Consider the following 17,119-nt stretch of genomic DNA (forward strand, 5'->3'; position numbering starts at 1 on the left):
TCTTAATAATTGTATTATGTAGTAATTGATTCATAAAACCATTAAGGTGCCTCTTGTACTTTATTGCTTAAATATATATCTTCCCATCACATCAGCCATGTCTATAAAAGAAAGCTGCTTTGAATAATATACACAGGCACAACCAAAATAGGTTTTAATGATAACCTTGTCTGTCTCCACGAATGCATTCCTTTCAGTGAAAGGGGCGCATAAACAAAGAGCCAAAAAGCCGTATAATGATGTATCAATGCACTATAATCATTGCTAAAAACCACCAACCAAGTCAAAGTTATGGTTTTTGTATTAGAGGCTTTGGTATTGTTGGACATATACTGAATATTTTAACTGTTATTTCACAAAAGGGTGATGAAGTATGTTCCGGTATGGTCTCTTCCAGCAAGTCAGTAAAGAATCATTTAGAAGACACTTAAACCAAAGCAATAGTACCCTTATGACATGGACAATCTCCTTGGAGTGTATTACTCAAGTGAGAAATGGTTTCTAGATCGCCTGTTGCAGTGTTGGAACCTAAAACTTTTCCCTTACCAGCTATAACCCTCATGCAAAACTACCCAAAGGTTTTAGTATAACACACCAACTAAGTCCCAAGGATCTTTAACTACACCCTTAACATTAATAAACCCAAAATTAAGAAATGTCCCATTTTAAGGACACTATTTTAAAGATAATTTTGTAAAAATCCAAATAACTTTACAGATCTTTATTGTAAAAGGTTTAAACAATGGTTTCCATGCTTGTTCAATGAACCATAAACAATTAATGAACATGCACCTGTGGCAGTACAGATGATTTCCGTACTACCCTTTTTTATTTTTCTCACTTAACTAACTTTTGTCACCTCCTCTCAACTATGCTATGATAGGATTGGACGAAAGTACAAATTGAAGGAAGTGGTAAATGTGTATTTAAGGACAGGGTTTAGAAAGGAGTGGGGGATGAGTCAGGTATTCCCAAAACCGGTGGCTTTGAGTGCAGTTCAAATTGAACGAGCAGATTATGCTGAGAAACCCCATCAACCACCCGTGCTGTTTGTTTGGCCAGTGTATTCCTTACATTCTCACAGACATACCTGCCATTCCAATACACACACTCACACATCCACCACAACCCATTTGAATAAGTGTTAGGAAATAATTTATAGGTTTAAATGAGTTTGGATTACAAATTGAAGAACTTTATTTTGCACAAATTGAGTTATGATGTTTTTTTTTGTTTGTTTTTTCTCCATATTCTGTATTGAACTATATTCCCAGATAAGTTAATAATGAGTTTTTTTCATGTGTGCTAAATCATTAAAAAAAATAAGGAAAATTGCATACAACTAAGAGGTTTTATATAGTTTTTTCTGTTGTCTCTCATTGTATGTAACGGGTGGTCTATTTAGCTATCTGGGGATAATATGTAAATCTCTTTGTCAGGTATATACCTGTACCTGTATATAGAATTGTACGTATCCCTGCTGGTCTAGTGGTTAAGAAACAGCACTATCACACAGGTGGCCTGGGTTCAAAACCTGCCTCGGAAATAATAATTGGGATAACTTTGGCCGACCACCGTTATACACCTGTGGAACGGTTGTTAAGACACGAACAGCTTACAGACCGTAGGAAATTAAGGTCACAGTTATAAAAACGTATGACACTAAAGAGACCTTTCTACTGACTCTGAAAAACACCAGAAGAAAGATGCCCAGGGTCCCTGCTCATCTGCATTAACACCTGCACAGGATTGGTAAATCCGAATATCACACCTGCGGGACAGGTACAGGATGGCAACAACAACTGCCTGAGTTACACCAGGAATGCACAATCCCTCCATCAGTGCTCAGACTGTCCGCAATAGGCTGAGAGAGGCTTGAGAAAAGGACTTGTAGGCCTGTAAGGTAGGTCCTTACCAGACATCACCGGCAACAATGTCGCCTATGTGCACAAACCCACCTTCGCTGGATCAGACAGGACAGGCAAAAAGTGCTCTTCACTGACGAGTCATGGTTTTGTCTCACCAGGGTTGATGGCCGGATTTGTATTTATTATCGAAGGAATGAGCATACACCAAGGCCTGTTCTCTGGAGCGGGATCAATTTGGAGGTGGAGGGTCCGTCATGGTCTAGGGCGGTGTGTCACAGCATGATCGGACTGAGCTTGTTGTCTTTGCAGGCAATCTCAATGCTGTGTGTTACAGGGAAGACATCCTCCTCCCTCATGTGTAGAGGTCGACCGATATGGGTTTTTCCAGGTCGATACCGATGCCGATCTTTTGAAATCTGGGTCGGCCGAAGCCCGATTAATGCTGCCGATTTAATTTGGCCGATATGTGCTTGTTTTTAACCTCTTATTTGAAAGATAAAATGTAACACAAATAATTACTTTTAGATACAAAATTTCTCAACAAATACATTTATTGAACACTTGACCAATCTGCACTTGTACACTTAAAATTAAAAATGTATAATGTAAAAACATATTGTATAAATAATGTATAACAAATATATTAAATAAACAAAGCAGGTGTTACGAACTGCTCCGAGACACGAAGGTTGAGATCCAAATGCAGCTTTAATTAAGGGGCAATCCAGACACGTAATCCAATATTCAGAGCATCCAAGAGAAGCACAGGCATAACTAGGGATGGGTATTGTTAAGGTTTTAATGGTCTTACTACTCTTACCAATACTGCTTATCGATCCGGTACTTTAACGGTATTCTTAACGGTTCTTTTTGTTATATATATATATATATATATATATATATATATATATATATATATATATATATTAAACAAAAGATAAACAATTACACAAAGATAAGCGTTATATAGGCACAGTGATTTAATTTCAGGAAGGTCTACTAACATTACTGTTCAGGTGTGGTCTAAAAAGAAATCTAATAAAGTAATCAATTGTAAAATAACACTGCATAGTTTATCATAGATAGATTAATGCTTATTAATGCATAAGTTATTCATTCAAGAGCTGTAAGTGATTTTCTCTTTGCCTTTTGTTGTTTGATTCACAGTAATGGCTCAATCATCAGCATGTTCATTAGACCGCTTCCCCTTTAAGACTGAGTTCAGATCTAATAGGCTCCTGATGCACCATATTTTCTCCCCAACTATTTCCATAACTACGTCCATTTAAAACATAAACTGTGTTTAAGTGAATCACCAAGCCGGTCGTTTGACATATTTTTGTGTATAATTGATCGTTTAGATGCGCACATGAAACCCAAAGTAGCCTATACTTTGCTTGTCTCGTTGCGGTCTGTTTCGGAGCGCGCGCCGCCTTGGGAACAGTATCTCTTGCGCTCTTTTTATTATTAAATGCGTCCCGCAATTTAGCAACAGTAGCTAGACTGCATTTTACAACAATCACCGATCGTGCTGATTCTGACGTTAAGTTTGAGTTTTAGGGACAAATGTCAGTGCACTGCTGTGAAGGAAGGAAGTTGTGCTAGACAGAATGCGGCTTATGTATAAATATTCTTTTTATAATCTTTGGAAGGCGAAATCTAAAATAAAATGAAACTAATATCACAGATCTAAAGTGTAATCAGGCTACGTTTGAATATTTAGTTCTGTCACTCATTAAGCAGGGCTCGTGTTGTGCTCGCTGTGGCACCGCGTCTCTCTCTCTCTCTCTCTCTCTCTCTCTCTCTCTCTCTCTCTCTCTGCGAATAGCTAAATTGCATCACAGACAAATGGTTTCATATTATTATACATAGAAACGGCTGGCGAGATAAAATAACTTTCTCTTTATAGCAATAATAAATGTATTTCTCCAGTACCGACAGCAGAACCGATAACGTCCGAGCTTACCAAAGCCAGTCCTTCAATAGCCTATAGTGCGTTGGTATCTTTTTTATTACTTATTTCTCTGCATTGAGTGACAACCCTCTCAAATATAAGACACACAAACAGAACAAATAAAAGTCTCAGATTCACTGTCTGTAATTGCAAAATTCTTGCTTACTTATTGTGACATGATAGCAACCCTTCTGCTGTGATAATGCAACTTCAACTACGCTATCAGTATCCAAAGTAGCCTTTCGCGTTTGTCACGTTTTTTCTTGAAGTTGGCAGTAACATATCAAAAGTTTTAAATTAAATATAAAGCAGTTATACAAATTTAATCCTTACCGTTTTCTCCAAGGAACTTAGCTCCTTCCTTAGGCACTGGATGAGGTCTGCTCACTCTGCTGGAAAATGACTCTGGGGCAGTGTGCGTCAAACACGTAGTCCACAACAACACTGCCCACAGATGCGCCTGCCTAATAATCGGCTTGATATGCATGGATATTGGCCGATGCCGATTATGTTAAAAAACAAATCGGCCGATTAATCCGTCGACCTCTACTCATGTGGTACCCTTCCTGCAGACTCATCCTGACATGACCCTCCAGCATGACAATGCCACCAGCCATACAGATTTTGCTGTGTATGATTCACTCACTGCCAGCTCCCCATGCTAAACCGGTAAGCTTTGCTCTTCCTGACAAGTTTGATGGTTCTGCTGAGAAATAACGGGTTTTGTTTACATCAGTGTAAAGACTATTTCTTTAATCAACCTGAATCATTTAATCAAGATGTGTAGAAATGTACCTTTATGATGTCTCTGCTTACTGGTAAAGCACTAGATTGAGCCTCCGCAGTTTGGGACAAAGATCCTCAAATCCAGACCTCATTTGACTACTTCGTTCAACAGATCCATGAAGTCTTTGATTATCCAGCGGGTGGTCAAGATATCTCTGTTAAGCTACTTCATTTACGCCAGGGCCATCAATCTGCAGCAGACTACGCAATTCTGTTCAGGACACTAGTGGCTCAAAGTGGTTGAAAACTGTTTTCCGTGAGGGGATTCACCAAGAACTCAAGGCGGAACTGACATGCAAGGGTGAGGGTTCTATTCTAACAGAATTCATTACCATGGCTATCAAGATAACATGCTTTATAATGCTCCACGGCCCCAGTTTCACTCTGCTTCTAAGTCTACAGTCTCAGAACAGGCACAGGCATCCACTGAATCACCCGAACCTATGCAAGTTGTTTAAGCCCATGTTTCTCTAGAGGAATGCCAATGTCGACATAAGGAAAGACTTTACTATTACAGTGGTGAACCAGGTCATTTCAATTCTGCATGCCCACACAATAAATCAAGTTTCCCTTGATGGCAGAAAGTGAATACCACAAACTTTGTAATCACCTGTCCTTCACAGTTTTTTGTTGCCTGTAGAGATCTCCATTGGTGATCATATAAAGTATTTTACAGCTCTAGTGGATTCTGGGACTGCTGTGAATCTCATAAATCAAGAGATTGTACAAGAATTAAATATACCCACAATTCAATGCATTCCAACAATTAATATCACTACAGTTGACAACGATCCCATTGGTACTGGTATAACACAACAAACTGTTCCCATAACCATCAAGATTTGACTATTTCATGTGGAGAACATTTTACTATATGTCATAAACTCACCCAATCACGCTCTTATCCTGGGTCATCCTTGGCTGGCCATCCATAACCCTTCTATATCCTAGAACCAGGATGAGCTCATGCAATGGTTAAGTTTCTGTCATGAACATTGTATCCATGTTGATGTCTCCATGCCTTGTCTTACCACCAGCATAGAAAGCCCTGAATTCCAAACAGTAACCATGATTCCTCAGGAGTATACAGAATTCAATGAAGTTTTTAGCAAAGTCAAAGCTACTTTACTTCCTCCTCACCATCCATGGGGCTGCGCCATTAAACTTCTGCCTAATACAGCTCCACCGAGAAGCAAGGCTAATCCATTGTCACGCCCCGAGACTCTCGCTATGGAAACTTGCATCAAGGAAGCCCTTGCCTCCAGTTACATTCCGTCCCTTCACCTCTCCAGCAGCTGCAGGTTTTTTCTTCTTGGAGAAAAAGGATGGAGGTCTACATCCATGTATCGACTATAGAGGCCTGAACTCAGGTCACCTTGAAATACCGTTACCCACTGCCACTTATCCCCTCAGCCCTTGAACAACTCCATGAGGCTAAGATTTATCCTAAGCTTGATCTACAAAGTGCTTATAACCTCAGCAGAATCAGAGAAGGAGATGAGTGGAAAATTGCATTCATCACCACCAGGGGGCACTATGAATATCTGGTCATGCCGTATGGACTTGCTAACGCCCCCTCTGTTTTCTAGTCTTTTGTCATTGAGATTTGCAGAGACCTGCTGAATCAGTGTGTGGTGGCCTACATTGATGACATCCTCATCTATTCTCAAAACAAAGAACATATCCAGCATGTCAGGACAGTCCTATCATGTCTCCAGGAACACTAGCTATTTGTCAAGGCAGAGAAATGTTAGTTTCATATCTCCCATACCACGTTCCTAGGTTACAATATCAGCCACAAAGATGTAGAAATGGATGTCTCTAAAATCACAGCAGTTACCGAAAGGCATCGACCTTTCTCAAAGAACTACAGCATAGCCAATTTCTACCGCCACTTCATAAGGAACTACAGTATCATTGCAGCACCACTCAATGCCACTACTCAAAAGGAAAACCCAACAAGTTGCCATGGAACGACGATGCATACACAGCCTTCATTTCCCTCAAGTCAAGCTTCACGACTGCTCCTATACTGAAACACCCCGACCCAAATCTTCCTTTCTTTTTTGAATTAGACGCTTCTGATTGTGGGATTGGAGCGGTCCTGTCACAACGTCACTATGATGTGATGAACAAGGAATTACTTTCCATGAAGGCAGCACTCAAAGCGTGGTGTCACTGGTTAGAGGGGCCAGTCCACTGTTCCAAGTTATTACTGATCACAAGAACCATGAATACATCAAGGCAGCCAAGAGACTGAATCCACGTCAAGCCCGATGGTCATTGTTTGTCACCAGGTTACATTTTACAGTCACTTACCACCCTGGCAGCAAGAATAGAAAAGAAGATGCACTTTCACGCAGGCCTGTTCCACCCCACATCCAACCTCATCCTGGATCCGTCCTGCCACCATCCGTCATCATTGCACCGATTAGTTGAGATATCATGGAAGAAATACAACGAGCACAACAGCACAAACTGTCACCACCTAACTGTCCCCTAACCAAGAACTTTGGATAGTTCTCAGACGTAGAGCTTGTAGTACAATGTGTCCACACTTTATTGAGCACAGGACACCCTGGCATCCAAAGAACAATCACTCTGGTATGTAATTCCTTCTGGTGGCCATCTGTGATTTGTGATGTTACTAAATATGTGAGGTCTTGTCAAGTGTGTGCAGGTTTAAGACTCCCAGGAAATTGCCCACGGGATTACTTCAACCACTAGCAATACCCCAAAGACCATGGTCCCACCTGCCCATCGATTTAGTCATGACATGCCAAACTCCAATGGATACACCACCATAGTGGTAATTACTGACCGATTCTCAAAATCATGTAGACTTGTCCCTCTCAAGGGTTTACCTACGGCTATGGAAACTGCCAACACTTTATTTCACCAAGTATTCAGAGTCTATGGATTACCAGAAGACATTGTGTCCGATCGAGGTTCACAGTTCACATCCCGAGTTTGGTAGGTGTTCCGTAAGCAACTGGACATCAACGTGAGTCTCACCTCAGGCTATCACCCCCAAGCCAACGGACAGTTGGAACGTTTAAACCAGGAGATTGGTAGATATCTTCGGAGCTACTGTAGCCGTGAACAGGAGAAGTGGAGCGACTTCTTGCCCTGGGCCGAATACGCACAGAATTCCCTCACTCATACCTCTACGGGACTAATCCCATTCCAATGTGTGCTGGGCTACCAACCCCCGATGCTCCCTTGATCAGGAGAACCATCTACAGTGCCAGCGGTGGAAGATTGGATTAGGCGGAGCGAGAGGGTGTGGGACAGCGCAAGTGTCCGGCTACAGCAAGCGGTCTGAGTGCAACGCTTTCTGGTTAACCGGCGGTGGTGCCCTCACCCCAAATATCAGCCTATACAGAGGGTCTGTAACATCTGAGGTTGTTACCAATCCTACCAACCACTAGAGGGAGCCCTCTCCCAAATACTGATCTTCACCCATTTCTTCACTGCTCAATTCCGGTTTACCACATGTAGATATAGCCATGCAGTTCAACTGTTCTGTGCAAAGTATTGCCAGTTTACCCTGCCTTACCGAGTGTTTTTCCACTGCGATTGTTTCTTGATTCATGTTATGACCATTGCCAGTTTTTCTAGATTTACTGCTTTTTAGATAACCCTTTGTTTTGTTTGCCTGGTTGGACTGTCTATTTGATTTATTGTATTTATCTTCCTGCTTTATGACTACTTATCTCTGCCTGCTGTTTTATATTGTTTGCTTGTGTCTCTTTTAATAAACTTCCTGCACATGGATCCTAACTCCGTCTCCATGGCCAGTTCATTATGAATACATGGATGTTAAATTTTAACAAGGTAAAATGTAATCAAAATTTTGAAAAACGTATATAATTATATAAATATAATTAGCAAAATGTATATATTCGCAATGTACCTAGTTAGAAGTTCCCCTGTATAATTAACAGCACTAGCTGTAAGAATTTATTTCAGATGTACTGGAAAGTAAAATTGATATAATACCTGAAAAAACTATTTAAATCAATATTGAATTGAAATCAAATCAAAAGCTTGTGAATCGGATTCAGGAAATATTTATCCATACCAGGCCTACACTGAACTGGGACAAGTTTCCGAATAACGAATAGACATAGAATAGATGTGTCGAATAGATGCACACATTTGGGAAGTCATGTGTTCAGACGCATGCATAGGTCTTGACATCAATAAGTTGTGTAGGCAGTTTTGAGTACTAAAAGTTGAGTCTGAATGTTTTTATAGTACAAGGAACTATTTTCTCAAAAGATCAATGAAAGATTTGTTTCCTCATGATATGAGGAATCAAAATAATTTAACTCTTAATTTTTGTATGGTATCTATATACCCAGTGAAAGTTGAAAACAACACTTCAAAGAAGAGTCTAAATACCAAACCAGATAATACAACTGGGGAAATCATTCAATGGGCTGAAATATCATATGATACATTCAGCTATTATCACACATCCCTGTAGAGGAACAAAGGCCATCTCTATTTACAGGAGACAGCTGTATTGATTTCAGCACAAAGTGCCTATCGTAATCCTCAGAGTTTATCTGGACATATATCTTTTTATCCTTTGTGGCTGAGGAAAAATGGGACAGAACGATAAGTTCAATAATGATCTTGTTTATTAAAAGGGTAAACAAATGAATAACAACCCCTGCTGCTATCTTTATCGGTTTCATTACTGTGTTTGGGACTCTCATGAGTGGCCTTCCGATACACTGTGTATATAAATATAGGCTTGAAGAGGCAGCGATGAATGGACAAATATTATCCCTCCAGCCCTTCAGATGACAGCACGGACTTAAGTAATACATCACTACATAAGCAGACAGCCTTTCAGCAAGCTAAAAGATGGGTTGACAATGTTTTGCCCCAAGACTCTAATGCACAGCTAACTGCTGTGATTAATGTATCTGGAAATACAAAAGAAAATAGATTGTTAAAGTTTGTCAAGGCAAACTGACAAAGCCATGTCTGAAAGTTTAAACTTGGAATGGATTGATGGATGTATGGATGAACATATGGATGGCTATAGGAAGCTATATTTGTGCAAAGTTCCACACTGACAGTTTCTTTTCTCAAATTATTTACGTTAGGTCAATTAATGAACATAAAAGCATAATTGTTCACTATGGGATGTCAAATCCTCTTCTGCTCAGCATAATATTGAGGTAATATCGAATCGAGAGGTCTTTGGCAATTTCAAGCCTTAAGGAATTACTGAATCGAGTCAGAAAAGTCTGAAGGTCTGCGGCAAATTTTGATCTTGGTTTAAAGGGTCCCAACGCCCCTCTGTTTCAGCACATTTGAGCTCTAACCACATTTTTAAATGATGCACTCAAAGTGGGTGTGATCAACAGTGGAGTGAGGGGGGAGAAGGGGAGTGAACCCAACAACTGTCTGATCCAGTGACTCATGCAGTTAACAGCATCAAAGATTCAATAAATTATACACTGTTTTGTAAGCTCACAATACATTACTCGCACTGGTAATATATATCTGTAATTTAATACGCAAATAAACGCCAAGCCATGTACTCTGTATTGAAAATATGTTAATGTTTTTTACTCTTTAATAACTTTTGACACTTATTCCAAGATGATGATTTACAAATATATGTGCTTAGATTGGTTAACACACTTACATTAGGGATGGATGGATCAATGTAAACCATGTCTTTAACGAATCCCAGTCAGAGACATTGCACATCACCGCATATCTCAAAACACGTTAATGCGCGAACATTTAAAAGGTGTTGCCTTTGAATGAAAGCCTGTCCTGTCCCTCTGTCCTGTCCCACTGTGTCTCATACAGTGACATTGTGCGAGACACGACACCATACCATTGATTTTCAATGAGAGCACAGCAACATCCAGCGACACGAGCGGTTGCGACCATTGGCGACAAAGATCGCCGTGGGGAGCAACAAGACAAGTTGAGAAAATTGTAACTTTATGCAAATGATGAGCGACATTCGCGAGCAACTACCAAAGAGAGTTAAGTCATCCTTCTCCAGGCAGGGTGAGTGTGAGATAATGTAGTCAACTCGAGTGCAGGCAAGATGGAGAAGTTAAAAGTTTCTGTGAGCGATTTCACGGTTCTATATCATTTGTCTTTAACCACATACATAGTTATGGGCTAATAAAATGATGTGTGGAAAACTGTTTCGGTATTCTGAGTGAGTTTGATTCGTACATTGATATAATGTTTGTTTTGTTTAATGATATGATGCATTAAGCACTGCTGCAGGTTATATAAAACGCTCTCCCCTGCAGAATGTGCATTTTTAGAGACTAACTCCTTGCCAAATTAGTATCTTAGTTTTATCAGCAGTATCATCTGTAAACAATACTACTATGGCCATTTGTTCAGTCCACCAATAATGTTAGAGCGAAGGCAGCAGAAGGAACGCCAACCAGCGACACAGATAGCAAAGTCTAGTGATATGCCATCCACGTTGTGAACAAGTATTTTGAAGCGCTGGTCACGTGCATGGCAACTACTCGCTTCGTTCACACCTTCTCATGAGTAATATCGAGAACACCCATGACGTAGATTTGCTGAAATTCAATGGAAAACCTAAACCATGTATACGTCATGTCCTGTGACGTTGACTCAATGTTCATTCAAACCCGGAAGACAAAAATAGCCAGAAAAATCCCTAAATTACCTCTTGAAATTAAATATAACGAATGTTGACATTCTCTATCCTTGTGTGCAAGACATATATACTGGTTTCATGACCCTTTAAGGATTTAAAAAAAAACCTAAACCAAGTCTGTAGAATAACAGTATTTTGGCTTTATCATCCAACATATTAAAAAGGACAATTCTACTTAAATGATGAAAGTAAAATCATAGGACAAATGATTAGAAAAATTCGAGCCAGCACTTGAACTAATTACACCCAGCAGTAATCAAAATGCTGCATAACAGCAAATTGCTGGATTGTTTGTCACTTGTACAAAGTGACTTTTAGCTTGAAGTTCTTCAGCTTTAACAAAGTCACATTCCTTGCTGTGTCAAGCTTTAAGATTGTTATCAAATAAGTTTTGTTAAAAGTAGGGATATACCAATTTATCTGACAATTTTTTATCAAATTAAACCATCGGCATATATGTTAAAAGCAAGAAAACGTGGATATGAATTTAAATTAATTAGTAACACTCTTTGTAAAAACTCTGAATTCAAATGTACAATCCAGAAATAATAATAGCCACAAATGTAGAAGGGTTGGCACTCTTAAGAACATGTAAAAATTAGATTTTATTATTTGTTCTCACTTTAATTCAGAAAGAAATGGCATAAACAGACAGTTGTGAAAGCAGCATTCTACATGATGTTGGAAACTAGGGGTGGGCGACATAAGCCGGTAGAAATTGGCCAACCAGTATACATTTTGGATTATTTTCTCTATCGCGGTAATGCAAAATTTACCACATGAGAAATGTTTATAGCACATAACACGTATGCATTACACTGTCGGATAAATGGATTCGTTCCTCAAATTCATTTAAATGAGAAGATGAAAGGAGATTATGAAGGAAATGTGCATCCTCCATGGTGTGGAATTAGTTTGGCTTTAGAAAACTCGATACAGAGCAGAAAACAGCGATTTGCAAGGCATTTAATTTTTATTTCTTAAACATTGTGACATGGCTTAATATATAATAAAGTTATATTGATTTTTCATAAAAAATTTTAGTATCTCGTGATATATATACCGTTATCGTGATATAGGATTTTGGTCATATTGCCCACCCCTAATGGAAACCATCAAAAACGCTTTGAAACCAGCAGACTTTGACATCTGAGACATCGGTATGACATCCATTAATGCTGCAAAATGCTGCATTTTAAAATATAGGCCTTCATAGGACAATGGAATGGAATATGGAACGTACATGTCAGCATGCTACTTTTTAACAAGCGCAAGTAAGAGGAGTGAGATGGTAACAAAGTCCCTTTAGAAGGCAATGTATGAGGTACATTTACAAGAGTTATAAAGATGTAAAGAGAAAAGAAAATAGATTTTTACAGGTGTACTTTTAGTCTAATACTTTATTTTAATTATATACTAATATAATAATACATATTATATACTCTGCACCCATCTTCTGAGGTACTTCAACTTGGGAATTAACATTACTTGTGTTTGAACATCATATGGCCTATATTTACAGGCAAATTGTTTTTTTACATTTTCATTGAAGCAAAGAATTGTGGGTTGTGAGTGCCCACGAAGGATACACCTCTTGCATCCTCCTATTTCGATTTTCTGTGAAAGTAGGTCGCATTCGAAGTGTCCTACACACTTTTATGAAATGAGACAGCCTCGATGACATACAGTATGTGGCCGAGAAATGCTACCACCGGAGGACGCAGCCTTCCAAGTGAGACACTGCCATAGTCTGCATTTAGCACTTCAGTCAGCATTGCATTAGCAAGCAGTGCTCTCTAGTGTTATGGCCGGCATTATCCATTATAATACAGAATTGAAAAGGGGTTGTATTCCTATGGTTAAAACTTTTCATTTTCCATGATGTCTTTGACATTCCCGTGCAATTGCCCAACATATGCATAGTATGAATTGGTATTGTTCTATCCTATATACATGTAAAATGTAAGTTGTTGTTTTGAACTGCAAAAACTGAGGTGCAAATTGTTTTATTAGTACAAAATAACCTTTTTTTCATATCAATAATCATGTTATCATATTTAGTTTGTTTTATTGTGGCTCTCTTTAAAATTTGGCCTGTCACGTGTTCAACAGATCCAATCAATGTTCAATGGAAATTACTTATTGTTAGACCACTAAAAAGGCTTTTGTACCTTTTTGTAGATTTTTAAAGCATATTTCCAAAGTAAAACAGAGATATGACAAAAATAAAAGGTACGATGCAAAATATCATATTGGTGCATCCCTAGTTAAAAGTTTTAAAGTTAGTTCCACCCCTAGAAATTGTAACAGTGCAAAGTTTACAAACTGCAACTCATCTGTCATGTTCACCCAAATCATTGTAAAACCAAAGAGAGACATTTTTCACACATAGCACGACTTGTAGGCTAATTGTTTGACACATTGTTCTGCCCCCTTTTGACAGGAAATAATTGGCCATCAACATTGGCTGTATTTAAACAATTGGCCGATGTACCATAGTGCAGTTAATTACATTTATCAGCCAATACCGATGTTCGAAAGAACATGACACTAAGTAAATGATGACAGAATTTTCATTTTGGGTGAACTATCCCTTTAAACTCTGCTCATGTCTTTTTTGTTGTCACGTGTTGTGTCAAATCAGCAACACTCAAAGAAAACGAATCACTTAGGGTCACTTTGTAGCTGTTAATTGCTGTCAGTGTGAACACATATTCAGGCTACAAGTTTGCTAATGTAAAATCAACATAGACTCCCAATACACTCACATCTAACACCATAACTAAAAGTTAACTACCATTACACCTAACAGCATCTAACATATATTATTTTAATGGATGCCATAATTTCTGACCTTTAATATGCAGAATCACAAAATCCCATCTTCTTAAATCACCTCAAATAGCTATGCTCAGAAAAAGCCACACTGCTGGAAACATGCCATCTGTTCTAACAACATCTTAAATAGACTTCTTAAGCTCATTACAGGTTCTGTATCTGGAGAGCAGGAGGATCAACAGTGCCTGCTGTCCCTTTCAAGAACTCCAGAGATAAGACAATATCATAACTGTCCTCATTACTAATGATAAAGAACGTGACATCTTAAAAAAAAGAAAAGAAAAAAAGAGACATTTCATTCAGTCATTTCAGAGTTATTTCTCATAACTTGCCTTTATTGTATCTATATAAATGGGCATTAAGTGTGATTTAAGCACTGGTACAGCAAGTGTCTTTCATTGGTGAACTGACAGCCGAACAGCACATAAATACAACTGGATTTAACTAAAGGATTCTGGGTCACTGTAAGCATATATGACATAAATTATAAAATAGTTAAAAAAGGACAAAGGCTATTCGGGTTTTACTCATTGACATTTTGTGTTGGTAACACTACACTTAAGGTTGTATTTGTTAACATTAGTTAACCACATTAGTTAGTATTGTTTATGTTAGTTCATGCTTTTACAGCACTTAGTATATTAATTTCAACATATACTAATACATTTGTAAAATGAAAAGTTGTATACGTTAACAATAGTTAATGCAATGTATACTAACATGAAACTACAATGAGCAACTGTATTTTCATACATTAACAATAACCAAGATTAATTATTGCTGTAAAAAAAAAAAAAAGTCAGAACAGAAGGAAGCAAGTTTTCTTCTGGGATAAACTTGTACATGGTTTGATTCAAGCGTCCTTCACAAAGACGAATCTGCCTGATTCCAGTCTTGCTGAAGCAACCCCCCAGATCATCACCGCTCCTCCACCAAATTTCACAGTGGGTGCGAGACACTGTGTGAATCAAGCCACCTACAAAGTTATCCTGAAAGATAACTTGCTTCCTTCTGCTCTGACAATGTTCCCCAGCTCTGATGATTGGTTTTCCAGCTGGACAATGCTCCATGCCACACAGCCAATTCAATCAAGGTGTGGATGGAAGAGCACCAGAAAGACCCTGTCATGGCCAGCCCAATCTCCAGACTTGAACCCCATTGAAAACATCTGGAATGTGATCAAGAGGAAGATGGATGGCCACCAGCCATGAAACAAAGCGGAGCTGCTTGAATATTTGCACCAGGAGTGGATTAATGTCACCCAACAGCAATGTGAAAGACTGGTAGAGAGCATGCCAAGACGCATGAAAGTTGTGATTGGAAATCAGGGTTATTCCACCCAAAATTGATTTCTGAACTCTTCCCAAGTTAAAACATCAGTATTGTGTTGTTTAAAAATTAATATGAACTTGATTTCTTTGCATTATTCGTTATTTTGACCAGTTGTCATTTCCTGCAAATAAATGCTGTAAATGACAATATTTTTAATTGGAATTTGGGAGAAATGTTGTTTATAGAATAAATTTTTTATTTTTATTTTACTCAAACACATACCTAGAAATAAAAATCCAAAGAAACTGATAATTTTGCAGTGGTCTCTTCATTTTTTCCAGAAGCTCTGTGTATATACACATTTAAATAAAAAGCAATAAAAAAAAATGTAATATTGTTCAGTCATTTCACTAATTTGAGGAATCGCTAATTTATGTCTCATTTGATGAGAAATGAACCAACCAAGATATTTGCATACCATCACTCACCTGAAGTCAGCAGTCAGGAGATTGAAGCCATTATATAAATGACCCTCTGAAGACACTTTACGGAGGTAAGCAAAACTGTCTAAGTTATCCGCCAAATAGTTGGACACCAAGGAACCTGGGTAAAAATAACAAACGAGGACAACCACGTATCAATCATCCAATTTATTACAACCATGGATAGTGAAAGAGGATAATTTGGTTGTGAACTGCTTTGTAAAGGTCGGTCCATTACTCAAGACTAGATAGAAGACATGTTTTTTTAAGAAGACAAATGGAGAAATTAAAGTAATTTGTTAATCAACATGTACTGAGCCATGTTATTCAAGCTCTACCATGCACCTGTTTGTGTGTATGACTGCCACATCACAGCTGAGATGTTTGCATTATATTTAGTGACATGGCCTGGGAACAGAGGGATGGGGTCTGTTTGAAATGTTTTTGATAATAAGTGGTAGTGAGGTGTCAGCCTATAGAGGTCTAGAAGAAACCAAACAGAAACTGACATGATGACAGTTAGAAGCCTAGTTCAGCTGAGTGGAGATCTGTAGGGAACAGCTGGTGGAGGACTCAGGCATCACATCCCAAACACACACACTTGCAAGAACATGTCAACAATCATTAAAAATCAAATAATGAAGGTATTACTGAAAATTCCACTTAATATTTTGCAATGTTGTAAAAGTAATATAACTTATAAGTGAGATAAGAGCTTGTTTGGACTACAATTAAATGAATGTGAAATGAATTCATTGAACCTGATTCATTTCAAACTAAGTGAAATGAATCAGGTTTTTTTTTACAGAATATAAATAAAATAACAAACAAAAATTATCATTTCGGAGCACAGAACGCTTACAAACAGACAGAAATATGTAATGATGCTTTGAAATCAGGGAAACTGTAATCTTTATATTTTAAATAGATACATCTATTGAACATCAAACCCTCAGGTGTATGAAAGATACATTTGGAGGTGTGTACAGTATGTAGAGAGGTGCAGGCTTAATGATAAGACTCTGCCCTGTTCAGCCCATTAGTCTGTCACATACACTCACGGAGCACTTTATTAGAAACGGTATGGTCCTAATAAAGTGCCCGACATGGTCATCTGCTGTTGTAGTCCATCCGCTTCAAGGTTCGACGTGTGAATTCTGAGATGCTATTCTGCTCAATACAATTGTACAAGGTTGTTATCTTAGTTACTGTAGCCACTCTGTCAGCTCCA

The 17,119-nt window shown here is 38.4% G+C and overlaps 1 protein-coding gene across 2 annotated transcripts in view; it reads right to left on the reverse strand.

The window, feature by feature from the left end:
• Nucleotides 1-17,119, reverse strand: part of tango2 (transport and golgi organization 2 homolog (Drosophila)) — a 33,894-nt gene that overhangs the window by 5,978 nt on the left and 10,797 nt on the right. For both annotated transcript variants that reach the window (XM_052103821.1, XM_052103812.1), the window contains exon 5: nucleotides 15,895-16,009. In XM_052103821.1, the coding sequence (XP_051959781.1) occupies nucleotides 15,895-16,009 (115 nt within the window). The remainder of the gene's footprint in view (nucleotides 1-15,894; nucleotides 16,010-17,119) is intronic.

This window comes from Xyrauchen texanus, chromosome 3 (assembly GCF_025860055.1).
Source record: "Xyrauchen texanus isolate HMW12.3.18 chromosome 3, RBS_HiC_50CHRs, whole genome shotgun sequence".
Classification (NCBI taxonomy): Eukaryota; Metazoa; Chordata; class Actinopteri; order Cypriniformes; family Catostomidae; genus Xyrauchen; species Xyrauchen texanus.